Source organism: Lissotriton vulgaris, chromosome 8 (genome assembly GCF_964263255.1).
Source record: "Lissotriton vulgaris chromosome 8, aLisVul1.2, whole genome shotgun sequence".
Taxonomy (NCBI): Eukaryota; Metazoa; Chordata; class Amphibia; order Caudata; family Salamandridae; genus Lissotriton; species Lissotriton vulgaris.
The window spans coordinates 342,338,040-342,365,854 of NC_141696.1; the positions used below are offsets into that span (position 1 = coordinate 342,338,040).

The 27,815-nt window shown below is 45.2% G+C and overlaps 1 protein-coding gene across 1 annotated transcript in view; it reads left to right on the forward strand.

Annotated features, from left to right (window-relative positions):
* Positions 1–27,815, forward strand: part of EFHC2 (EF-hand domain containing 2) — a 413,024-nt gene that overhangs the window by 186,596 nt on the left and 198,613 nt on the right. The window contains exon 9 of the mRNA XM_086934106.1: positions 13,182–13,324. Coding sequence (XP_086790232.1) covers positions 13,182–13,324 — 143 coding nt within the window. The remainder of the gene's footprint in view (positions 1–13,181; positions 13,325–27,815) is intronic.

Below are 27,815 nucleotides of genomic sequence, written 5' to 3' on the forward strand. Positions count from 1 at the left end.
AACTGGGCCAAGTACCCATTCTGCACTTGACTCTCAGGATAGCGATGTCCAGTCACTCCAAGGCTCACTCGGGGGTTGTGGGAGGTGGATACAGATTAGTGAACACGGTCTCACAATTCAACATGCTCACAGCAACAAATCATTGTCCAGGCAAATACTTACTTTTATGAACAAACAGAAGTATTTTATTTCTACTGCTAATCACCCATATAAAAAATGCGACATTCACAAACAATCACACAACTCTCCCTTGAGGTCAGGGGTCTAGTGTTTCTTTGGTGGTTCCCAGTCCCACTCCCTCATTGTTTTGGCGATCCTGGGGTATTCCCCAGTCACGTTTGGTAACATCCAAGGGATGCCCCACTAGTATTTTGAGTCACAAAAGTCCACTTCAACTCTGATTTAAGTAAATATTAAACCAACGCAAAGGCTCTCAAATTAGCAGAACGATCCCCGTGGGCAGTCAGGCCCAAAACAAGCACCGGCTGTGTGGAGTGTCTCGAGTTCCGGAATCACACCCCGTACGTGAGCGCTCACAGCGGCTTCAGCCCAGTTCAGGTAAGTTGGTCACACGCGACCAGATGGCTCCAGATTCTCTCCCTCATGGAAGTGCTCCAGAGACGACCGGCGGCATTCTGCAGCTTCTTCTGCGAGGTAAGTGTTCTTTCAGCTCATAATGGGGGATAGCTAAGACGATCCTGTCTTGGGTTCTTTAATTAGGTGAAAGTACACAGGTGCTCCTACAGCATCCTCACTTCTCTGGGAGTGGGGAGAGAACATGTCACAGACATTGGTGCTTCCCATGATGCTCTCTGATATACAGGGGCACCACAACTCATTGCCCATGGGCTTCTGCCCGATCAGTACGGTGAAGTTATCTATGGTAGCTCCTACTGGCACCCAGGGTCACCGTACCACTACAACACAAGGCTGCGGCCCGTACCGCACACCAGTATTTTCCTCAGTAGCTCCTCCAGGCATACAGGATTGTTGCACCACCATACCCAAGGCTTCGGCCCTTACCGCATGAGCAGTCTTTTCCTCAGCAGCCCTTCCTGATATAGAAGTTTGCTGCACCGCTACCACACAACACTTTGTCCTTTCCGCACGGTAGTCTGTCACACTGCTGTTATTATTATTAATATTAAATTTGTAAGGCATGGCAACTACCCAAAAAGGGTTTCCCGGCGTCGAAGCAGATCAGAAATATGTATAGCAGTTTATTAGGTTAAAGAGCCAAGTCTTAAGGGATTTGCGAAATAGTGTGTATACCTTTTCATTTCGGATGGCTGTGTGAAGTGAGTTCCATAATGAGGGACCAAGGTATGCACACGATCTGCCTCCCATCCGAGATAATTTGATTCTGGACACAGACAATTTCTCTTGAGTGGATGAGTGAAGGCACCGGGAAGGTGCTAACTTCATAGCAGCCACCTCCTGGCATACTGGGAGTCACCAACTCAGTCCTGCACACAGGCAATAATCCAATTAGTGCAGCCGCCATTTCCTAATACTTCAACTGGAAGTCCACTGAGTAAGCCCCCCCACTGGATCTCGCTCCCTCCAATGCTCTCCTCTTCTTGACATGGCACACTGCTCTTGGCAAGCAGGCAGGCGCTGCTGCTCTAGGCTCCAGGGCAGGTGATCTTGGATTCCCTGGGTGATGTCCCCTCAACCAGTAGGGAGACTAGCAAGCCTTGGCCCCCAGTCCTGGTGATTGGAAGAAGTCTTGAAGAGCTCCCCCCTTCACATGCAACCCATCTGGCAGCTTTGCAGATTACACTTTATGGGGTCTCAACATCACCTTCTTCTTTGAAGTTTTATGTTGTGGTTTGGCTTCTTTTGAAGCACATGAGCTTCTTTTGAAGCTCATGAAAAGCATTCTGTCACAGTGCGGGTTTCTCCAAAGCTGAAAGTCCCACAACACAGGCCATGGCATTGAGTAGAGATTACAGCTGGTTGTCACCCACAGTAACATGTGCATCAAAAGATTAGCTGAGGGCCCCCAGCCATACTCTTTATAATTCTCTTATCTGCCTCGTCTCCATCCTGAGATGTACCTACACCTCTTCCTTGTGACCTCTCACCAAATCAAAGAGCACCCTTTGAAGTGTACTGGAAAAGCCTGGTCCTCCCCTCCCTGTTGTGTGTCCCACCCATTTTACATGAATGCAGCAATCCACAAATTTGTCTGGGGGATCTCTCTACCTCCTCTCCCTGTTTCAGGATATTGCCTGGGTCTCCCAAAATGAAACCTAGGGACCTCCATGTATTGTACCATTCACAGGCAGACGTATACCCAGTGAATGTGTACAGCATACGCACACTACATAGTACTGTATCCTCCATGTCCTGCTCCATTCAGAGGTACTCATACATCCAGCACTTTCATCTAATATGCTTGCACTGCCCAGCACTGTATCCTTTATGTATTGTACCACTCATAGGCACACATACATCCAGCCTATGCATTTTATATGCTCACAATGTACCCTACTTGTATTCTGCCACTCTCAGACACACATATACCAGCACATGCATTTATCCTCCATGCATTATACAGCACTGCATTCTTCAGGTACTGTACCACTCCTAGGCACATGTACATCCAGCACATGCTTACACCATACACGCACTGCTCCATACTGCATTAGCCCTCTATTGTAGCTTTCCCAGGCACACATTCACCCAGCACAGATACATTACTTATGCGTTGCGCAGCACTTCACACCAGCCTGATGTAGTCCCAGGGGGGAGTTCAGCACACAGCAGCAGAACTTTTAAAAGTGGGTGAGCCTATGAGCCTCACTCCAGTGACACAGGTTAAAAAAGAACCTGTTCACTCCTGCTGATACATACGTGGTATGCTACCACCACAGCTCTTGTGCTGCTTAACTTGTTAAAGTGGCAGCTGTCCACCACTATGAGGGTAGTGCTTTGGGCACATCTCCTGGGCCAACAAGACCGCTATCCATGTGACAGGCCTATGTGATGGCGCACATGAACGATCCATGTTCACCTATGACAACAAAAATCAGCATTAGGGATCAAGACAACAGTACAGTGGGGACTCAGGGCAGGGTTGCATATCCATTACCATGCAGGAGTCCTTTCCATCTCAATACACATACAGCCCAAATTCAGAGATTTCCCACCCTTATTGTTACTCTTCATTGTTTAGTCCTCTCTATATGTTTAGGTAAATTCCTAACATTATTATGTGCTTACAATTATTATTGGTGGCTAAGAACACGGGTGCACAGTACCACAGTATATAGAATATCAGATATGACAATAAATGAGAATGCAAAAAAATTGTCTGATGCTCTAATAGTAGAGAGAGACCCTAGTTCTTCACCTGCTGGAAGATCCATAAATGAAAGCACACTGTAAATCACAATTGAGATCGTGGTATCAACGGTAGTGTTCTAACATGTGTTTCATCTGTGCTGACAATGTTGCAGCAGACTTCTTCAGGGCTATAATAGTAAATAATGCTTTGTATAAGGGAAAAGTACTATGCTGATAGATCTCATTACTGTTTCAAAGCTTTATTCGAGCAATATACTCATAAAAGCACAACATACATTTAAAAAATACAAGACATAAAATTGACCATTTTATACATTCAATGATAAAAACCGTTGTGCAAGCTTAGACAAAAAGGAAATGAAAACAGTTAAAAACACAGTTTTGCTGTTCCCAAAACAATTGGCAAATCAGTGGAAGTACAAATAATTCTTAGCGCCTCAACACCACTAGATATCCCTAAGTTCCTACAAACGGGAACTAGCCATACTCTTCGAGGGGTTGCGTATGCCTCACAAAGGAATAAGAATTGGCCTATGCTTTCCTTGGCTGTACCACACGCTGGGCAGCACGAGTTGGTCGTACTCCTCCACCTGCCCGTCAAAGATCTCAGGGGGAGGGAACAAGCTCTTAGCTGGAACATTAACTTCCTGTCTCCTGGGACGGTGATACTGTCCCAGTATAGTTCTAATAATGGACACTGTTTAATTTCCAAGAAGCGCCCCCCCCCATCGTGTCAGATCTTGTTCTGCTCCAGAGTCTGCCATCCACCCTCTCCCAATATAAACTTTTAATGGTATTTTTACTAGGGAAAACTTCCCCAGAGGGATTATCCCAAAGTTTGGAGAGGCCAAGTTCTCCTAAAGCAGCCCTAAGGTGTTTGAGCCATGTTATTTTATGGAAAACATCAGCTTTTATTATTGCAAGGAATCCATCGGCATAGTGCCGTATCTCTGGGGTGGTCCAGAGGCGTCGCCAGTAGAGGATTGGACGTAATCTTACTCTATCACTAACTGATCTTCTCCCCAGATCAAGGCCAAGCGGGATTAGTGGTGTACTCTGGGGAAGTCCCGTTATACCCCTGATAAACCTATTCTCGGATATCTGCTCCGTACAGGGCAGACCCAATGACCGTGGCATTGTAAACTGCCAGGGCTGCTTTGATAGGTTTGGATTTTGATTTTCTGTGTTCAACCCTTAATGCTCCCGCGACCTGTTGGTGTTTCAGGACCGCCTTTTCTATATGATAGGACCACTTTAAATTGTTAGTGATCTGGACCCCGAGGTAAGTAAATATACTAACCACCTCTAACTCGTAGTTATTCAGAGATATTTTTGGGCGAGCTCTACGCCTAGGCGAGAAAGTCATCAGCTTGGTCTTCCAAGCCATGTTCCCCGCAAAAGTGGTCAAAAATATGTAGGGCACGCTGGAGGCCACCCGGTGTTTTGGACAAGATCAATGTGTCGTCGGAGAACATCAGGATCGGGACCCTGATGCCCGCCAACGAGGGTGCATCAACACAGGCATCCAACATCCGAGCCACAATTCCGTTAATAAATAACTAAAAGAGCAAGGGTGCCATTGCACATCCCTGGCAAACACCACGCTCGACAGGAAAGTCGGCGGAAGATTCACCGTTCGTGCCCCACTGAACCCTGGCAAAATTGGCCTCGTGCAGCCTCATAATTAGGGTGAGTAACTCAGCTGGAAGACCAATTTCACTCAGGACTGCCCAAAGCTTTCCCCTTGGGACCAGGTCGAAGGCAGCCCGCAAGTCGACAAAGGCGACATACAGGCTGCCTTCGCCAAGCACCACCGCCCCCCATTGAAGTAAGGCAAACCGAAACACCTGGTCAACCGTACTTGTGGCCCGCCTAAAACCGGCCTGGTAAGGAGACAATGCACCATTCTTATCAACCCACTCCATTAGCTTGTTTACCACCATTCTCCCCACCACTTTCTGAATGGTGGCAATCAAGCTTATTGGCCTGTAGTTAGCCGGGACGGACCTATCCCCCTTTTTATAGATGGGTATAATGATCGCCCCCTTCCATACTTCTGGGACTTCAGCTCCTTTTGCAATAGAATTTCCCAGGAGGGAAACATACTTGGCCCACCGACCCATATCATTTTTAAAAACGTCAGAGGGTATCCCGTCAAGACCTGGGGCCCTTCCCCCTTGGGCAGCACATATTGCAGTCTCAGTTTCTTTAAAAGAAAACAGATTTCCAGTTGCAAAGACCACTGGAATCATTTTCACAAACCCAACCTCCTTGGACTCTGCATATTGGGGTTTAAAGTATTTCACCCAGACACCCTCAGCGACGTTATTAACGGACTTGTTCGGAGTACCACCTCTACCCCACTTTAATAATCTCCAAAACAACCTGGAGTCCTTGGCCCCTGACGCATCCTTTAACTCTGTCCAATACTCTTCATCCCATGTTTTTTTCGCTAGTAATATGCTAGCCTTATAGTGCTTCCTAGCCTTGCCAATAGCTTCCCTATCCCTATTCCTAATGGTGCCACCTAAGGCTAACCTGGCTTCCCTGCACTGGTGGTTAAACCACCTAGCTGGTTTAGGTGATTGTTTCATGTTTTTCTTACGTGCTCTCATGAAATGTGGTCTTATGTGTGAGAAGAGATTATTATGTATATCCGTTATTTCCCTAGACCCGGGGTTAACGGAATTTTCAGACTCCATTGCAGCGATTGCGGCATCCAACTCGGAACTTATAAAGTCCATTGAATCCGCATTCGCCAAGACACTTGGCCAATTAAGTCTACGCATATCGTTTGTCATTATGGGCATTTGATCTTCATTCGATTGCTGACTATCTGGCATGATTGACCACCAATTGTGGTCCACACAGAGGGGATTGTGGTCACTTTCCAATCTACCCTCTACTTTCATGTCCCATACCCACTGCCATAGACTAAGGTTGCAAATGACATAGTCTATCCTACTACTGCTAAGACCATTGTCAAAGGTACAAGCCCCTTCACTGTCGCCTTTCGTTCTCCCATTGAGAGCTCTCAACCCATGTTACAGGCAGATGGCATTCATTAACAAGATGTCTTTAGTCCATCGTTTTACAGGAGCCAGGTTTAGGATCGGGACACCCCATTGTGTGTCCTCGTCCTGCCCCAGGGGATCATCTATACTATCTAGTGGCTCAAATGTCCTGTTCAGGTCACCCGCTACTATGATTTTATTCCCCAATGAGTGTGATTCTAATGAGGTGAACATGGCCTCTAGAGTGGGGGAGCTTCCTGAGTTGGTACCCCTAGCATAGATATTATAAATATCTATCACTCCTCCCTTTTCCAGAGCCAATCTTAGCATTTGGATGTCCCTACAGCCCAGATCGACCACTTTTACTTCTATTTGTAGGTTTTGTTTCACCCAAGCTGTGAGGCCACCCATTGGTCAACCCCTAAGACCTTTACTTGCCGGAATTGAGAAGTTTAGATATCCAGGGAAAAAGATAGGGTCACATGCCCATGTCTCCTGGAATAGACAGACTTCAAAACCATTGACAAAGTCTATCCAATCCTGGGACATCAGTTTGCCGGCCAGCCCGGCAATATTCCATGAGAAAAGCTTCCCTATACTTGGGCCGTCCCTGGGCACTGGTCCTACAGGGGACCTCATTGGCAGATTTATCGGGATAACATCAGCTTCCGCCCTATGCCTTATTATGTCTGTATAGTTATGCTCGACCCCCTGGTTACCTAGGATACCTGGAATAATTGGATCCTCAGATATTTGGTTACAATCATCCCATGATTTCTCCAAAGTCACAAACCCCAAGCCAGTATGTATTCCATTAGGTTCCACATTTTGGTTCTTAAGAGGTTTAACAAAATTCCCACATGGGTTCCGGCTAGTCATAACATTTGCATTATTCATACAGTTGTCAGGCATCTGTTAATACCCCCTCCCCGGCTCCCTCAGTGCTCCAAAACAATTAGTATTTATGCCACCATAATAACTATTCCGTTGAAATGGTACAGTAAAGGGGACAGACCCTAGAAACGGGACATTGGTTAAAGATCTTGGATAAGTTGTCATGACAGATTCCACACCTGCTGGTCTTGGGTAAAAGAAAGTAAGATCTACAACATCAATTCCACCACAAATAGTACCCCCATCATGCTTCGTTATCAAACTTGCCACCCTAGGATCTTGAAAATGAACAACTATACAATCACCCCCCACTTTCTTAGGGGTACAACCCATCCACTCCGTCCTTCTTACTCCAACAATCAAACCATCTACTTCCCCGGGGAGTGGTCTATTTACCCTTAACTAATGCATTACCTTGTTTTTTAGCATTTGGAAGGATTCCCTTTGCCCAGCCAATAGTGGTGGCACATTTATAAGGACAGCCACGTAGGGGAAAGAGTCTGGGGTAAGATTCATGTAGGGTATCCTGCGCGGTGCCTTCGATGGGGGTGGTTTGGGTAGACTATTGGCAGGAACTACAGATCCGGAAGAAGAGGTGTCGTGTGGTGGTTGGGAGCTGTTTGATAGAGTTATTGTGTTCCCAGAAATATTTCTGCCACTGCTAGCTGCAGTACCATGACAGGGTGTTGGGTTGTTCAATGGGACTTGAGGGGCATTGGATGGGGGGGCAACAGTCCTAGAACAATCTTTTGTACCCGTAACAACTGTGACAGGAGGCTTAGCTACTTTGTTGATCTTCCTACTTGGGTTGTTTTTTGGCTCCAAATTGGTCTTTTTATTTTTCCCTTTACCCTGGAGCACACTTGGGGTGCCAGCCACAGGTGGGGGGACAACAGCCGACACACCTTTCTCCTGCCCACTAAGTTGGTGGGGATTACTACACTCCCCGATCCTTATGTTGGACTTTATTAATGATTTAGTAGTAAAAAAATTGTCCAAGGTTGCCTGCTCAAAGTGGTCTAACCTATCTGCTAGTTTTTTAACTCGTTCCTCAAGCGGAGTCAAAAGAGACCTCATTAGCTTCTCCATCTCGAGTAGCTGGGTAGGGGTAACGTGTAAAGGCTCAACCACTCTAATTTCTGGGAGATCGTTGGTCTTGGAGCTAGGACTAGCTAGCACTTTGCCCCCCTCGAGAGACAGGGGGAGAACTACAGGAGGAAGCTCTGGCAACCCCATAGATAGTACATCAGTGCTATTCACGCCAGAGCTAACCACCTCAGGAGCTGCCCCCACCTCACAAGTTTTTTCCCCATTGGGACCAACCTCAATAAGTTCCTGAGAAGAGCGAGAACATGCAACAACTTTCCTTATTTTTTGGGGGGGTTTAGACAAGTAGCACTTCTTTGGGGCGGGACATCTCTTCCTTTTGGAACAGGACTTTGCTCTAACCACTTGGTTTAACACACTCCGTTGGGCCGAATTCGGCTGCACTATTGATGGATCAGTGGGTAAGGGAGGTGTACTTCCAAGGGGAGAGCGAATGTCAGAGTCCACTTGCGAGTTGGTCAGTAACTCAATCGTAGGGGGGAAGGCATAAGAAGTTTCAACTACCGCTGGCAGAGTTAAGGAAGACCGCGGGGGGATCAATGCCGGGAAAACCTGCGGTTGTCTTTTTTCCAAGGGTATTTTAAGGAGTTCAATTGACTGCCTACGCTCAGCGCATCTCTCCGCCAGTGCAATCTCTTTGTCGATATCGTTGGCTACCCGAGAAAAGTATTTATCCAAAGGGCCCGAGATTGCTGGACCCAACTCGGCCTGAGATTGGATGCCGATGGTGGAAGTGGTAGGTGATGTCATATTTGGTAGCCTAAATGTTTAAAGAGAGTACTAAAATCTAGAGATGACAATACCTACAATCGTTTTGAACACCAGCTCACAAGGCAATAACTGACTGTCACAAATACAAAATGACAGAGGGGGGGGCCCAGCCCGGCCTCCCTCGGCCACAGACGGTCCCGCCCTTGTCCCGGGCTTCTCCCGGGATGCTCCCGTGCGCTCCCGCGCAGCGGGGAGAACAACTCTTGTTATAGGAGAGAGGTGTTCGGGGGCGGGTCAGACAGGGAGAGCGTCCAGGTGCAGGTGATAACAATGCAGGGACTCCTGGGAAATGGAGTCCCTGTCTCTCACCTGGCGCTCGCAGCCCTGCTAGTCCCCCGCAGTCTCTAGTCCACAGTCACAAGCCAAATTCAAACACCCAGGCAGGCGGGCGATGCGGGACCCGCGAAGCGGGTGCCGCGAGGTTCCAAGTAATTAGGGAGCAAAGCGGCAAACAGAAAGCTCTCCCTCTCTCCACGGCAGCAGGGCGTAGGCGTCTCCCAATGCAGCAAGGCAGGCAGGCACCTTTCACTCGGGGCTCGGGGGGCGGGTCAGACAGGGAGAGCGTCCAGGTGCAGGTGATAACAACGCAGGGACTCCTGGGAAATGGAGTCCCTGTCTCTCACCTGGCGCTCGCAGCCCTGCTAGTCCCCCGCAGTCTCTAGTCCACAGTCACAAGCCAAATTCAAACACCCAGGCAGGCGGGCGATGCGGGACCCGCGAGGTTCCAAGTAATTAGCGAGCAAAGCGGCAAACAGAAAGCTCTCCCTCTCTCCACGGCAGCAGGGCGTAGGCGTCTCCCAATGCAGAAAGGCAGGCAGGCACCTTTCACTCGGTGCTCGAGGGGCGGGTCAGACAGGGAGAGCGTCCAGGTGCAGGTGATAACAACGCAGGGACTCCTGGGAAATGGAGTCCCTGTCTCTCACCTGGCGCTCGCAGCCCTGCTAGTCCCCCACAGTCTCTAGTCCACAGTCACAAGCCAAATTCAAACACCCAGGCAGGCGGGCGATGCGGGACCCGCAAAGCGGGTACCGCGAGGTTCCAAGTAATTAGGGAGCAAAGCGGCAAACAGAAAGCTCTCCCTCTCTCCACGGCAGCAGGGCGTAGGCGTCTCCCAATGCAGCAAGGCAGGCAGGCACCTTTCACTCGGCGCTCGGGGGTGGGTCAGACAGGGAGAGCGTCCAGGTGCAGGTGATAACAACGCAGGGACTCCTGGGAAATGGAGTCCCTGTCTCTCACCTGGCGCTCGCAGCCCTGCTAGTCCCCCGCAGTCTCTAGTCCACAGTCACAAGCCAAATTCAAACACCCAGTTAGGCGGGCGATGCGGGACCCGCGAAGCGGGTACCGCGAGGTTCCAAGTAATTAGGGAGCAAAGCGGCAAACAGAAAGCTCTCCCTCTCTCCACTGCAGCAGGGCTTAGGCGTCTCCCAATGCAGCAAGGCAGGCAGGCACCTTTCACTCGGGGCTCGGGGGGCGGGTCAGACAGGGAGAGCGTCCAGGTGCAGGTGATAACAACGCAGGGACTCCTGGGAAATGGAGTCCCTGTCTCTCACCTGGCGCTCGCAGCCCTGCTAGTCCCCCGCAGTCTCTAGTCCACAGTCACAAGCCAAATTCAAACACCCAGGCAGGCGGACGATGCGGGACCCGCGAGGTTCCAAGTAATTAGCGAGCAAAGCGGCAAACAGAAAGCTCTCCCTCTCTCCACGGCAGCAGGGCGTAGGCGTCTCCCAATGCAGAAAGGCAGGCAGGCACCTTTCACTCGGTGCTCGAGGGGCGGGTCAGACAGGGAGAGCGTCCAGGTGCAGGTGATAACAACGCAGGGACTCCTGGGAAATGGAGTCCCTGTCTCTCACCTGGCGCTCGCAGCCCTGCTAGTCCCCCACAGTCTCTAGTCCACAGTCACAAGCCAAATTCAAACACCCAGGCAGGCGGGCGATGCGGGACCCGCAAAGCGGGTACCGCGAGGTTCCAAGTAATTAGGGAGCAAAGCGGCAAACAGAAAGCTCTCCCTCTCTCCACGGCAGCAGGGCGTAGGCGTCTCCCAATGCAGCAAGGCAGGCAGGCACCTTTCACTCGGCGCTCGGGGGTGGGTCAGACAGGGAGAGCGTCCAGGTGCAGGTGATAACAACGCAGGGACTCCTGGGAAATGGAGTCCCTGTCTCTCACCTGGCGCTCGCAGCCCTGCTAGTCCCCCGCAGTCTCTAGTCCACAGTCACAAGCCAAATTCAAACACCCATTTAGGCGGGCGATGCGGGACCCGCGAAGCGGGTACCGCGAGGTTCCAAGTAATTAGGGAGCAAAGCCGCAAACAGAAAGCTCTCCCTCTCTCCACTGCAGCAGGGCTTAGGCGTCTCCCAATGCAGCAAGGCAGGCAGGCACCTTTCACTCAGTGCTCGGGGGGCGGGTCAGACATTGAGAGCGTCCAGGTGCAGGTGATAACAACGCAGGGACTCCTGGGAAATGGAGTCCCTGTCTCTCACCTGGCGCTCGCAGCCCTACTAGTCCCCCGCAGTCTCTAGTCCACAGTCACAAGCCAAATTCAAACCACCAGGCAGGCGGGCGATGCGGGACCCGCGAAGCGGGTACCGCGTTGTTCCAAGTAATTAGGGAGCAAAGTGGCAAACAGAAAGTTCTCCCTCTCTCCACGGCAGCAGGCCGTAAGCGTCTCCCAATGCAGCAAGGCAGGCAGGCACCTTTCACTCGGTGCTCGGGGGGCGGGTCAGACAGGGAGAGCTTCCAGGTGCAGGTGATAACAACGCAGGGACTCCTGGGAAATGGAGTCCCTGTCTCTCACCTGGCGCTCGCAGCCCTGCTAGTCCCCCGCAGTCTCTAGTCCACAGTCACAAGCCAAATTCAAACACCCAGGCAGGCGGGCGATGCGGGACCCGCGAAGCGGGTACCGCGAGGTTCCAAGTAATTAGGGAGCAAAGCGGCAAACAGAAAGCTCTCCCTCTCTCCGTGGCAGCAGGGCGTAGACATCTCATTACCTGGGTAAGGAACCCTATTGTCACCACATGGCTGAAGATTTAGAGTGAGTAATCACACTCCCCTCTACAAGGATATATTAAATCAGCTAGAAAACAGAGGGCACCAATCTACTCTCAACAGGGTAATTAACAAGTATCCAAGTGTGAGCACCTTCTATATATATGTGTCCGTGCAATTTACATCAGTGTGCAGTCACCCAAAACATGCACCAATAAGTGCATCACTCATGTCATAATATAGCCTTATAGCCCGCCGTAGCGGGTTATACCGGCTATTAAAGGCCAGCTGAATCGTTAAAGGCCCGAGCCGAAGGCGAGGGACTTTAACGAGACAGCGGGACTTTAATTGCCGGTATAGCCCTACTACGAAGGGCTATAAGGCTATTAGAACATTCTGCCACTAGAGGGCAGAATGTTCTAACAAATTAAACAAAGGGTTCTCGAAGTTCGAGGGGATATAAATCCCCTCGAGCTTCGAGAAGCCTTTGTAGAACATTGGAATGTTGCTCTGCGGGCCTTTATCGGCCCGTAGAGGCAGGGAGCACTCCATTTTCCGCAATGGAGCTCCCAACATTCCAATGTTCTAATATATGGTATCTTACCGGGCTCACCTGGTCCAGTCGTAATATAGCATACATAACCTCCTACTATCATGGAATATAATCTTTTCTAAAAAATAAATACATAAACATATTATATATATTTCCATTGCCTAAAATCTGTGAATTAGTAAAAGAGTTATCCTGTAAGATATCTATTACCTTCAACGAGATAACTAATACCTGTACAGTCCGTACGTATCCAATCGAACATAAGTACAACTGATATTCTTTGAACATTTCATCCTCTGCACATCAAGCAGCCACTTAAACCTGTCAAATCCTCATACTTTACAGATGTTTATACATACTTAGCTTGGATGTTTCTGTCTTTCTCTATCAACCACACCATGAGTATCTTACAGCTTTTTCCACTTGTAAGCCACTATTTAGCCTGGGAAAAAGTTTGTGATTGGTCCCTCTTTGACACGAAAGAGAAACCTGCTTGTTGCGCATTGTGATATATGAATGCTTAATGCTTATTTGCTTCTTTTGTGTAGGTGCGGCCTGGATAGTAATGTGCTGAGATTTGCAGCAAAAATTATTACTGACATCCCTATTGACAAGGACCGGATGTTCATAATCTCCTTCTTCTTGTCAGATGACACAATTTTAGTGTTTGAGCCCCCACAGAGAAATTCAGGTAAATCACTAAATTAACACTGATGCTTTTCATTTTATGAATTTGACTGGGGGGTTCTCAGTTCAGTTTCATGTCTTTAAGTGTGTGATTGATCTGACTGTAAGTCAACAAAACGAGAAAGCTATTACTTTGTTTTACTAGGCTTAATTGGAAAAACAAGGAAACATAATGCTGCCATAATTAATGCAAATAGAATAGTCCTCTCTCTGCACTCTAAACCTTGTACAACCAGATGGAACTCAACTGGCTCCCCTTCCCGCTTGCACCATCCCCCAAACTAGCTGCATCATCTACAAAGACATCATAACCAGAGCACCATTCTACCTGGTACCTGCAACCAGGACACAATCAGACTGAGACACAGTTCAAAATAAATCAAGGCAACAGAGCGCCTTTTGTAAACCAAAGATATGGAATGATATCCCCATCATGACTGACCTAAATTGGCTCCAGTTTCTTCAGAAAAGATCTGAGTCTCACTTCTTTAGAGAACACTACGTCATAAGCAGTTTTTCAGACCACAAACATCTATCCCTCCTATCACATGCAGACTCTTTCTTTGCCTATGACATTATACTGTGCTCTGCTGCGTTGTGGCTAGGTTTGCTTCACACGAATACCACATACATACAGAAGGAATTCTTATAATGTAACGACATAACACAATAGTAACCCAATAGCAATTGCGTAATACAGCTCATTTTGTAATAAATGTTACAGTTATGTTTTGTGTATCTTTAAGCATCCAGCCTCCAACTAAGACTGTATTCCGTGTCTACTCAAAGCAAGACACAGATGGCCATACCACCCTTATTCGCACCCTGGGGTCAAGTATGGGATTCACAGGCAATGTCCTTTACCGGTTCTCCTCCTACCTTTTCAACCAGCACAAGTTTATTCAACTGGGCACATCCACTCACAAAAGATCCCTATTGCCTGTGGAGTCGAGAAGGGATCCATACAGTTTGCCTGTCAACTTCAACCTTTACATGGAGTCATTTGGTGCACTTTCCACATATAGCGGCATCAAGCTTCACAAATTTGCCAATGATATGCAACTCTACATGAATGTCTCCTTTGCTTCAGACATCCAGTTCGTGAAACACTGCTTTCACATCAGCTACACCTAGGTGTCCAGCACCTACTTGAAGCTCAACCCAACCAAGACATAATTCCTATTATTTGTCAAGAACAATAAACAACAGTTCTGAGTGTCATCTGTATTCACAGCTTCGCGAACTCATGGGCTAAAATCTTTGGGATTTTAGAGAATTTACACACCACATAGTTTCTTCATGCAAGATGTCTTTGCATCAGTGCCTGTTTCATTAAAGGCCCTGGTTCCTGTTGAGACCCCAATCTTCCTATATGTGGGGGCATATTTGCTCTCTATATGTTTTACTGTATCATGCGCAGCCTTGACTGGATCAACTCAGGTGGCATCATGTTCTCTTAGCAGCTCCCTTTCTTGCCATATATGGATGAAGGACGCAAGTAAACAGCATTCCTCCACTATTTTTAAAGTGAGGATGTTGTCCAGATTGGCCCAGACAGTAGAAGGAAGGGATGTCATTTTCATAGCTGAGTGAAGCTGTGTTGTCGCCTTGTGTCCATCATCCTGACTGCTCACTGGTGTTATCAATGTGTGATCATGTATACCTTGCAGCATCCTCTTTAACAGTGAGAAGGAGAAAGGTGGGGAGCACACTTGGACCTCATAAATCTAAGAGGTGAGAACTGCTTACCTTTTACCCTTCTGTGGAGACTCCTTCGATCCCAAAGAGGTCAGACATTCTAATGGGATGAGAGATGCACCTTTGCGCTTCAAATAAACGAAAAACACAGGCAGGAACAGAAGCATTATATTTCACAATGAAAAAAAGACCTCAGCATTTTATAATAATGTGTTCTTTGTATAGTGCTTACATCCCAGTGATGTACATAGAACAGTTTTAAATGCAATTAGTATACAATCTCCTTTAGTACTCATATAATTGACAATAGAAGGAAGACAGGCTGAGTTGACTATGCAAGGATCTGAGCCTGTAACCAGGCCATGCACATATATTAGCAGTGGGAGGTTAATTCACTGAGCTTACAAACATGCATGCATGTTTCAGTGGTAAATAGAGCTAATGAATGGGGGCTTAAGTACCACCACTATATGAGGTGTATAACATTATCGATCTAGAAATTAGATGATCATATATGAGAAAATAGATCCACCCTAATTCAAAGCAAATGGTTGTTACGCTTCCTTATGTGATGTAATTGAACAATGAGCATGCTAATTAGTCCCTTTACTTATTACTTTAAAAACTGGTCCTGGGTAGCAGGTTATCCGCTTGCCTTTATGACTGCCATTTCCTATTTTCTCTCCCCTCCACAGTTGCCTGAAGGAAGACTAACTTTGGTGGCCTTGGTAACCCACTTGTTTGTTTGCAGTTTAGTTGAGCTTACACAGAAACCGTCAATCACTCTATCTGGAAACTGAGCAGCGAGTAAAGTAATTCAGAAAATCATGCTGATGAAGTCCAAGACCTGGGACCAGCACCCAATCCAGCCCAGTGTTTCTTTTGCTGACTTAACCTAATTTGAAGCTCCTCTCCCTTATTAGATAGCCATTTACTTTTCCTGAGCCTGCCTAGTCTGGTGCAAGTGCGCACTTTGAGACACACAGCAGTGCCAAGTCTCAAATGTCCCACAGTAAACCCAAAACACTCCTTCTGATCTCAGGCTGAGGGTTCCCAGGCAGGATTGTCACTGACAATAGAGAGCTTGGATAAACAAGTACAAGGAGCAAGAAAAAGGTGCTCACAAGCTCAGGATTAGGGAATATAAACTAGCCCTTAAAGAAGAAAAACCCGTATACTGTACCAACAAAATTGAATCAGTCCAATCTTCTAAAGAGCTCTCTAAGGTAGTGCAGCAGCTTTCAACTCTTCAGCCCTCTGTAGAACTTGAAGGCTCGGAAGAATTATGCAATGAGTTGGCTGATTTTTTTCAACTTAAATTCAATAACATCTGTAATGAGTTTGAAGTATCTACATTGAAAAGAATAAGCTGCAATCTCTAAATAATGAGCTTCAGTTAGAGCCTCCTCACATTCTAGAATCTAAGGATAAAGAGATTAACTTGCTCACGGTCTTTCATTCTCTTACCCCTGAAACTGTGCAACAGTACCTCCTCAATACCCAGTTGGGTTCTCCCCTTTAACTACGTGGACCTGCTTTTCTGCACATGGTGGCTGGTGCTGTTGCACACCCTCTTTAATCCTTGATGAATAAGGCTATTTCTTCTGGCTGTTATCCGCGGCAATGGAACTAGGCGGTGGTCAAGCCACTTCTTAAAAAGCCCTACCTTGATATTAAAGACCGTAAAAACTATTGTCTGATCTCGTTACTTCCATTACCTGATAAGATTTGATGGAGTTTGTGGAAGAGCAGGGATCACTGGACATATCGCGGTTCAGTTTCCAAAACGACAATGGAACTGAAACTGCACTTGTGTCAGCCACGGACTGTATAAGGTGGCTAGTGGACGATGGTCAAGGCACGAATCTGATCTTGTTGGATCTGTCTGTGGCCTTTAATATCATCTCCCACTCTCTGCTGATTAAACGCGTACGGGAAATGCCCAATACAGACAGGGCTTGTCATTACTGTTCTCCTTCTTCAAGGATAGATCCCATAAGGTGATGCTGAACCAATATCAGTCAGGTTTGTTTTCTTTGCCATGTGGAGTACCGCAGTGCTCATCCTTGAGCCCAATGTTTTTTAATCTTTATGTTTCTCCACTCGCCAGCATAATCCGCTCCTATAGGCTACAAGTGGTGTCATATGCTGATGACATCTAGATCATTGTGCCAATTCCAAAGAACACTGCAGCTACAGCATCTAATTTCTCCTATTTTATGTCAGCTGTAGCAGGATGGATGGATTGGCACTTACCGAAGCTCAATGGGGAGAAAACCGAAGTGTTGGTGTTTCGTACACAAGTTTCCATTTGGAACAACAACTGGTGCGTGGACAAACTCGGCACTTTGCCTGTTCCAGCAGAGAAGACTAAACATCTCAGGGTGATCTTGGATACCTGTCTCTCTCTGAACGAACAGGCCAGTCATACAGTTGCAACTTGTTTCTGGCTTATAAGATGGCTGAAGAAGAAAATCTTCCCTTGTATCCCCTTCTTGGCAGGAAAACAGGTCACTCTAAGGCTGGTTTCCTCCAGAATTGATTATTGTAACATGCTTTATCTAGACACTAATCACCCAGGCAAAATTGCGGGTTGCGCAAAATGCATTAGATAGGGCTATCCTTGACATCCCCTGATGCTCTCTTCGATAGTTACATTGTCTTCCTGAGCCCGGTTGTCCCTGGTGCTCGTAACCTGGATTGAGGATAGAGCTGTCTGTTACATCCTGAAATAACATATGAATCTATCGGTACACAGACAAAATATCGAGTTTTAAATTTCGATATACAATTATATCGAAGTTTAAATATCGATGGGACAAAATATCGTAGGTAAGTAATATCGACAGTCTTAATATCGATATTAGTATGATATCAGTAATATCGAAGTTTTAAATATCGATGTCAATAATATCGAAATAAATAACTTCGATGTTACTAATATCAATTTTTAAATACATTTAGTGTATATTATATTGTATTTATTATGTTTTATTATTTATTTTTAATGTAATTTAATTAAATATTGTCTTTTACTACTGTAGCGGGTTGTGGGTTTATAGGGGAATAGGGTGGGAAGTAATTTAATTATGTTAAATTAATTATTAATTAGTAGGAATTATTAATTAATTAATTGAGAATTAATTTTTAATTAATTTTAATTAATTGATTACTTGATAAATATGTTCTGTAGCGGGTTATGGGTTTATAGGGGAATAGGGTGGGAAGTAATTTAATAATAATTAATTAATTAATATATGTTTGTACATATTTTAATTAATAATTAATTGGTAATTAATTTATATTAATTAGTTAATTAATTAATATAATTTTGTACATATTTTTAATTATTAATTAGCTGGTAATTAATTAATAATAATTAGTTAATTACATTAATTAGAGTAATTTTTTTATATATAATATTTTGTTATTCTTCATTAATTAATTGGGAAAAATAATATTAATTATTAAATTAAATTAATTACAGCTAATGTGCTAATATATTTACTTTATTGTTATTGTTAATTAATAATTAATTGGTAATTAAATAATATTAATTAATTTTGGGTAAAGGAGTATTTTTAGGGTTCAGGGTCAGTTTTCAGTTTTTGGGTAAAGGGGTATTTTTAGGGTTCAGGGTCAGTTTTCAGTTCTTGGGTAAAGGGGTATTTTTAGGGTTCAGGGTCAGTTTTCAGTTTTTGGGTAAAGGGGTATTTTTAGGGTTCAGGGTCAGTTTTCAGTTTTTGGGTAAAGGGGTATTTTTAGGGTTCAGGGTCAGTTTTCAGTTCTTGGGTAAAGGGGTATTTTTAGGGTTCAGGGTCAGTTGTCAGTTCTTGGGTAAAGGGGTATTTTTAGGGTTCAGGGTCAGTTTTCAGTTTTTGGGTAAAGGGGTATTTTTAGGGTTCAGGGTCAGTTTTCAGTTTTTGGGTAAAGGGGTATTTTTAGGGTTCAGGGTCAGTTTTGGGTTTTTGGGGTACAGGGATATTTTTAGGGTTCAGGGTCAGTTTTGGGTTTTTGGGGTACAGGGATATTTTTAGGGTTCAGGGTCAGTTTGGGGTTTTTGGGGTACAGGCGTACAGGGTAAAAATAATTTTTTTTTACATTAAATTAATTAAATGAAATTAAAAAAAAAATTACATTAAATTATTAAGTGTTTTATTTATTTTAAATGTATATGTATTAGTTTTAATTTTGTTTTAATATTTTTATTTAATATTTGTAAAATTATATGTATTTTAAAATTATTTTTACATTATTAATAATACATTTAAAAAAACGATATTTTTAATTTCGATATTTTTGTACTACGATATTATTTTTTCGATATTTTTGTACTTACCTTTATGAAGATATGACTCCGATATTTTTGATGTCGATATTTTTGTGCCGATATTTTTGTATTTCGATATTTTCCAATCTATCAGTATGCCGTATAGGACTAGCAGCTTATCCATGTGGCAAAAATTACCTTTGTAGCAGGGCTCAGCATCATTTTTATCGAAAAGAAATAGACAAGAGAGGTATTCTTCACTCCTACTCAAGCTGATATAAAAAGGTCCCCTGAAGCCATCTGTGTTCGCATACACATGAGGATTCAAGATTCAATTTCACCATATAGTCTGGGACTCTGTACCTTTACTACCTACAGATAGGCATATAATCTTTCAGCAGATTGCAACCTTGGAAAGATTTTTTATCTTTATCTCGCTCTATGGATCTAGTGAGCACAACATTCTGTGATTGAACTCCGATGAAGGCAGCAGACTGTCGAAACACGCGTAGAGTTACTCTGGAAACCACCCCAAAAAATCATGTGTTCATCAATTTGCTTTTCTACATCAATTTTGAATTAATTTGTTGTTATTAAGAAGATCATATACATCAATATGACCTTTGAATGTAGTATGCTTGTGTAATGTATGAATGCAGTTAGGATGGTGTTTAATTGTCAGTCTCTGTAGGACCCTTTTCTATATGTGTGGTAAATAAAAATGACCTGTGCTGAATTTCTATGCGGTAAAGTTCAATAAGAATAACTCAATCAAAAATGAGAGGCAGAGTCCGTGGCATCTGAGTTTATAAGGGTTTTATTCCTTAAAAAGGAATTGGTTCGAACCAGGTATCATGTTCCATCACCACAGGGGTTCAGGAAGGGATAGGCATGGACATGGACATGCACAACGTTTTATTAACAGAATATCATATATATAGTCAATGCATATAGTGGTGATGAATGCAGAAGGCGTAACAGCTGAGAGAAACGAGATAAGAACACATGTGCGTAACAGAAGGCGTGCACGAGGGCGTACACGGAGGTGTGTGCTAGAAACGTCATAGAGAAGTGTCACAGGTGGGTGGATCCATAGAAGAATCCTGCAGAGTCAGCAGAAATATGTGGCAGAGATGCGCGCACAGCAGCATGACGTGTGATTGACGTGGAACTGGAGGGTGAAGGGGACTTGACATTTGCGCTATACGGGGAGACAGAAGTCTGGCGTGTCAGAACAACCTAATCCCAAATCATATCTGGTATCTTGTGTTTGAGGGACTGTACTATCTAGAAGGAAAGGTCTCTCGGGCAGAGGCTATTCTATACTGACTGCTAGTGCGTGCATATGTGACTACGTGTCTATGTGTAAAGCAAGGGGGCCATGGGCCTACCATGGTAACAGGAGCTATGAATTACTTGCATGGAGACAGAAAGGCCGGGCCCTTTGCTCTGCAGCTGGGAAGGATGTTTACCTAAACTACTAGACAGGAATGTATTTTCGAGGAGCGGAGCAGATAACTTGAAGGCAACATACAGTTTTGGCAGGCAAGCAGGCTGAGCCAGGCACCGCTAGCCGCGCAGGGAGTAAGACAAAGGTCAGGGATACAGATGCAGGTCCAGGCTTCAGCTTCCAGAGGCAGAAGGCAGAAAAACTCGATGGCAGAAATCAGGGCCTAACTCGCCAGAACCAGGGAAACGTGAAAAGTGCACCATGTAAAGAGGGTGGCAAGGCATACTTAGGAACTGAATATTCGACCCATTCATGGTGGATCTGAAAGAGGACATGTTAACGTTGGACGCAAATGTATTTGCGTCTTCATAGCTGGTTGTGGAAGGAACATACATGTACTTGAAGCACGTACATGGAGCCGTTGGGGTCTACGATAGGGGACACAATTGACCAAAAATTCATATTACTTCATTCCCTCCTTGTCCCCTACGGACCCTTCATGATATATCAATCCTCATTAATCTATCAATCTGTTCATGTAACATCATTTGCTCTTCTTTCTTCTGACGGTATTTTGGAAGTGGACCTGAATGAGGCATACATGATGGGGCGCACAAGCAGCAAATCGCTGGCCCACATTGCAGACATAGACAACAACTAAATACTATGAGAAGGGCTATTCCTAGGAAGGATAGGACTTTCCATCCCCAGGCTGATAACACGCTCCAGAACCAACCGGACCAAGTCCAGGTGCCTGGATTCTGGTGTATCTGACTTGCAATCTTGTGAAGACGGGTTATGGCTCTATATACTGATGGCGCGTTTTCTGGAATGAAAACACAGCAGCTCGATCCGATGACTCTACAAGCTCCGCCCCTATCGGCCAGGATGACGTCAAGGACAAGACGATTTTGAAGAACGACAAGTCTCATAGCAGACTGTTCCTCTGTTAAGTTGCCTAGGGCGGAAGTAGTTTCATTCACTACTGCTTCAAGGGTCCTGGTTAATTTACGGATCAGTTTACTATTAAAGACAGCACCTAAGTAGGGAAAGAAGCCTTTATTAAAGTCTGTGTATTGTTCCCATGCCGTTTCAGTATAGTCGACAATCGGGAGATCTCTCTGTGGTCTATTGTGTACTAGATGGGAGTCCCTATGATAATCAGGAGGGGCTAGGAAAACAGGTGGCAGAAGGAAGGCAATGTAACAAGTACCATCCCAATCTAGAGGTAAACGTATATATGCTGTATGACCACAAACGAAATAGGAATGACGGTAAGCCTTGAATGTAGACTTGCCTTTATCACTGAATTCGATCACAGTAGTACATGTACTATGACCTAGGTGTACTGAACCATTCTTTCTGACACATAATTCACCTTTGACTGGTAATACTGACATAGCGGGTAAGACTGAGTCGGCTTCGGACTGGACATTCAGGATCATGAGATTAAGTGTAAAGTTACCTAATCCATATACTTCATTTTCTAGATCAGTCCCTGTTCTTTTGGGAAGACCCTCCTTGTCAGGAAAACATACTTTATGCAGAACAGTGTTCAGGTTTCCCCATACCCAGTTACCCTGGTAAACTACGGAATCAGAATTTAAGGAATTAATCAAACTAAACCATGCACCACAGGAACCATTGTGTGTGAACGGGTACGGAAAGAGGGGCAGAACTCCCTTGTATTTCTGATAGGGAGGGAGTCGGCCACATATCCAACAATTAGTAGCATTGCTGGTCTGATGGGAATGATGTAACATACTAATGAATGTATTGTTGCGCAGCGCAAGTCGGTAAGACAACTCATGCGGGGGCAGTGCACTAAAAGTGTGCTCTACAGTGTCATTTGAAAAAGCATGTGCACGTTTGAAAATAGGGAAATAGACATGGAGCAGTATACTGGCAGCAATAATCATAAGACTCAGAAAAAACATAATCAATAATGTCACGATACAGTGACTACGAAGTGATTTACAATATTCACGTTTCTTGAGCTGTTTCTGTCTATCTCTCTCTCTCTTGGGGTCTAGGGGATACATGTCAGAAACTTGTCTAACCGATTCACCTAGGGGAGGACTTAAGCAATTAAACTGTCTGACTTACTAGACCTCAACTTTAATTTATACTCCTGAGAAGAAGTTTTCTCTACCAGGGGGAGTTTTGAGTCAGTCTGTGGGGGAGTGCCGGGCTGGGAGTCTAGATCTGGCGGCAGTCCATGGAATTTTTTAACATGACTCGAGTGAAGCCAGCCCTTGCGGCCCTCCACTTTAACTGCGGTCCTTGTTGTTAATAACACGAGCTTCGGCGCCTGCCAACGGGGCTCCAGCGGACTTCTCCTGTCAAAGTTCCTCACGAACACCAGATCCCCCGGGACAATCTCATGTGGCTTCACCTCGGTGTTGTCAGGAAAGGCTGCAGCAACCTATGAACACATGATTGTAGTGCAGACATCAAGAAAGCAAGGTAATCTGTCAGCATGTTACAGTCAACATCAGTAATATTTCTCGGCAGAGGCGTCGCCCACATATTCGGTGGCCTACCAAAGACCACCTCGTACGGGGATAGCCCTGTTCTAGAGTGTGCGACCATTCTCATATAAAAGAGTGCAACTGGTAAAGCTACTATCCAGTCGACGCCTTTCTCTCTACAGATCTTGGCAAGACGAATTTTCAGGGTCTGATTATGACGTTCCACGAGACCTGCTGCCTCGGGATGTCGGACACAGTGGAATTTCCATTGGTAGCCTAGCAGGAGTGATACCTGCTTCATAAGCTCGGACGAGAATGGCTGACCGTTATCTGAGTATACGATACGGGGCAAACCATACCTGGGGAAGAATTCACGAACCAGCTGCTTGGCAGTGGTCGGAGCAGTGTAATCTGGGACTGGATATGCTTCTGTCCAACGGGAGAGTGCACATACAACTACGAGGACATATTTGAATCCTCGACATCGTTCCATCTGGATATAATCCATCTGGAGGACTTCAAAAGGGTGATCGGGAGGATGAAATCCACCTTGCTCTACGGGAATGCTTTTACCTGGGTTGAACTGACAACAGATCATGCAAGTACGCACTTTCTGTTTTGCTGCTGCTCGTAAATGTTTATTGAACCAAAGGTTTTGAATACTGTCTAACATGGCTTTTTCTCCTAAATGTGCTGGACTGTGTACTGTGTTAATGATAACTTGAACTATAGAGTCGGGGAGAAACCATGTAGATTTTCCCTTCGTCATCCATCCCTGTTCTGTCTGGACCCCTCCTAGATCAGTCCATTTCTTTATTTCGTCTGGTGTAGCATGTGTCTGTATGTCAATTACGTCTAGGGCGGGATCCTTAACTGTCATGCAATGTGTCGGTGTCTGGACTATTGTCTTTGTCAGGTCAGTTGTGTGAGTCTAAGTCTGAGCTGTATGCTTGGCTGTTCGGTCTGCCAGGTCGTTACCCTGGGAAATGGTATCTGTGACTTTCGTATGTGCCTTGCACTTCATGATGGATATGGCTGTAGGCAAATGTATTGCGTCTAACAGAGCTTGAATGAGGGGACCGTGCTGGATCTTGGCACCGTGGGAAGTTAAAAAACCTCTCTCTCGCCAGAGTACACCGAAGTCGTGTACGACTCCGAATGCATAACGTGAATCTGTATATATATTAACTCTCTTGTTCTTGGCTCGAATACAGGCTTGTGTCAGAGCGATGAGCTCTGCTGCTTGAGCTGACAGGGTGTCAATACAATTTGTTTCTATGACTTCAGTTTCTGTCGTGACTGCATATGCGGCCACTAACTCTCCTGTACTTGTTCTCATGCATGAACCATCCACATAAAGTGTCAGGTCTGGATCTGGTAACGCGGTGTCTGTCAAGTCTTGTCTGGGTTTCGTCGTGATCGTAATGACTTCAATACAATCATGTGCCAATGGGTCTGTCTCACTTAATGGCAGAAGTGTAGCAGGGTTCAATGTATTGCAACGTCTGATTTCTATGTGTGGCTGAAACAATGTCAATTCATAACCTGTCAGTCGTGCTATAGTCAAGTGTTGAGTCTGTGTTCTATTTAAAAGAACTTCTACGGAGTGTGGAACTTGTACTGTCAATTGATGTCCTAACACTATGGAATCGCTTTGTCTGATTGCTAGAGCTGTCGCTGCTACAGATTTCAAGCACACAGGCAAGGCCTGGGCTACTGGATCCAATGTACTAGAAAAGTAAGCACACGGTTTGTGTGAACCTGCTTGATCTTGGGTGAGTACTGACAATGCAGTACCTTCACGTTCTGTGACAAAAAGTGTAAAAGGCTTGCTGTAACATGGTGTCGCTAAAACTGGTGCTTGACATAAGGCTTTCTTTAAGTCGTCAAAAGCTTGTGTATGTTCCTGAGTCCATGGGAGGACAGTCGATGTCGCTGCCTCCTGGGTTGTCAACTGTATGAGTGGCTTGGCTAGAAATGCATACTGAGGAATCCATTGTCTACAGTAAGAAGTGAGGCCTATAAAAGCCCGCACCTCCTTTTGTGTCTTGGGTTGTGACATGTTTACAATTAACTGAATGCGGTCAGGCGTTAGCTGTCTCCCCCCTTTGGACAGCAAGTGCCCAAGGTAAACCACTTGCTGAACACAGAATTGCAGCTTCGAAGGGGACACCTTGTGTCCCTTGTCAGCCAGAAAATGCAAAACCGTCAGTGATGCTTGTTCACATTCAGGTTCACTTCGAGCGGTGATCAATAGATCATCGACATACTGAAGTAGGGCGGTGTTATCAGGCATGTGAATACTGTCAAGTTGTCTTTTCAGTGCTTGGCTATAGATGCTTGGGCTTTCTGTGAATCCTTGAGGTGCGCGTGCAAATTTGAAGCTTCGACCATTTAAACAGAATCCGAAGAGATATTGGCTTTCCGGATCAATTGGGACACTAAAGAAGGCGTTCTTCAGATCAATTACAGTAAAGAACGTTGCCTCAGAATCAATAGCTGTCAATAGAGATGAGATATCTGGGACCACAGGGTACTGTGGTACAATGCATTTATTCAATTCGCGCAAATCGATAACTAATCGATAAACTGGGGGTGCATTTGGATCAGTGCGTTTAAGAATTGGAATGATAGGAGAATTACATAAATTTGAGTCGGTTTCTACAACCACTCCTTGTGCAATGAGCTCGTCAATTATTTTCAGTAAAGCCACTACAGCATCTGGGGGTAACTTGTATTGTCGGATTCGTGGTAATACCACTCCTGGCTTGAGTGTGACTCGATATGGTGTAATGTGCATACAACCTACATCAGTGGGGCCTTGTGCCCATAAATGTGCAGGAACATTCTGTAATCTGGGATCAATATCTCTCAACACATAGTGACCCTTATAGTCACGCAAAAACAGTCTTACTCCTTCCGGAGAACAGCAAATCACAGCTCCTAGAGCTTTCAGTGTTTTGATACCTAACAAGTTTTCTGGACATGATTTCGTTAATAACAAATCTGTAGTGCGAGACAACGGACCAACTAAAAGGGGTACTGGTTTCGATACTTCATTTACAATAGGCTTGCCTGAAAATCCAAGGGAAACATTCTGGGAGCCTGAGAGGGGTGCCCCTGGAACCTCGTCGTGACTTATCGTTGTTCTGCTTGCCCCTGTGTCAATCAAAAACTTTCTATCTTTACCTAATACTTGACTATGAACGTAAGGACCCTCTTGATCTACAGGAACCTCAATAAGAGGCAAGCCAACTTCCTTCCCTCTCTAGGCTGTTTCATGTGTATCGCTGATAATCGGGATAATCAGTTTGGGCATACTGGTACATCTGCTGAGTTGCATGTTGTGTTGCGGCAATCGGTTGTGGCTGTGGTACCGCTACGGTCTGTACTGTCTGTTGTGAAGCCTGCATAGGCTGGATATTCTGTGGTACTTGTTGTTGGACCTGTTCTTGTCTAGGTTGACGCGGTCTCTCTTTAGTTTTACCTGTAGCTATATTGTGTTTCAAAACTGCACAATCGTTTATATAATGACCTGGCTGTTTACAATAGTTGCATGTCCCTTTAACAGGAGCTGCTGAATTATTGGACTGTGTCATGCCCTTTTTCTGACCGTCAGCTGGAACTGACTGGGCTACTAACATTTTCATTTTCGTGTCTTTCATACGTCTTTGTTCGTGATCATGTTCTTCTCTAATTCTGTTCTGGTGGTACTGTAACATTTGTAACATTTGGGAAGGCGTGTTTGCTTGCCAGGTGCTCTCGACTTTCAGTACACGATTCTTAACTTGGGGCAGGGAATTCTCGACTAACTTGGATACAAAAAGGTGTGGATATGACTCGCTACTTGCTTTCAGGCCACTATTGATAATAAAACATTTCTCAAATCGGGAATAAAAATCACTAGTGTCTTCATCGGGTTTCTGTTTACAGGCTGAGATTGCATCCCAGTCCTCCTTTTTCGTTGCTAACAAACGTGGCAATACTTGTACTAACAATCCTGGTAATGCTTTCGTTTTATCCCCAAGCCCTAGGCCTGGGGTTCGAGTATTTTCTTCGTTCTCTAATGCAGCCCAATCAATCTTTTGGTCTCCCACCTCCCATTCTTTTTCTTTGAGTTTCTCGTAAATACCGGCAGGCAATAATACTTTCAATATTTTCATGATGTCGGGATAGGTATAATCACCCATGAGTAACATGTCTTTTATTTCACGGTGGAAACCTGCAGGGTCTTTATCGTGACTGGGCACTAGTTTCTTCATTTCCAATAATTCCATTTTAGTTATGGGCGTGTACACATATACGCGTGTAAGGGTGTTATCATTATTCCTGACTGGATGTACTTCTCGCAAGGGATTTTGTCTGTCTATGTAAAACATTTTTCTTTCTGGGGGTGGAGCTGAAACAAACTGTGGATTCAGAAAAGCACTATATCTGTGTCGATGCCCTAAAATAAGCTTAATTAAATCGGTACCCAGGCCTCTCCATTTATTCATGAGTATCTCTATTAGTACATCAGGTAAGGGACCTGGATCAGAATGTTGGCTCTTATACAATATAAGGAGGTGCTGTATCATGTACATACCAGCTAGTCGCTGTTCGTCTG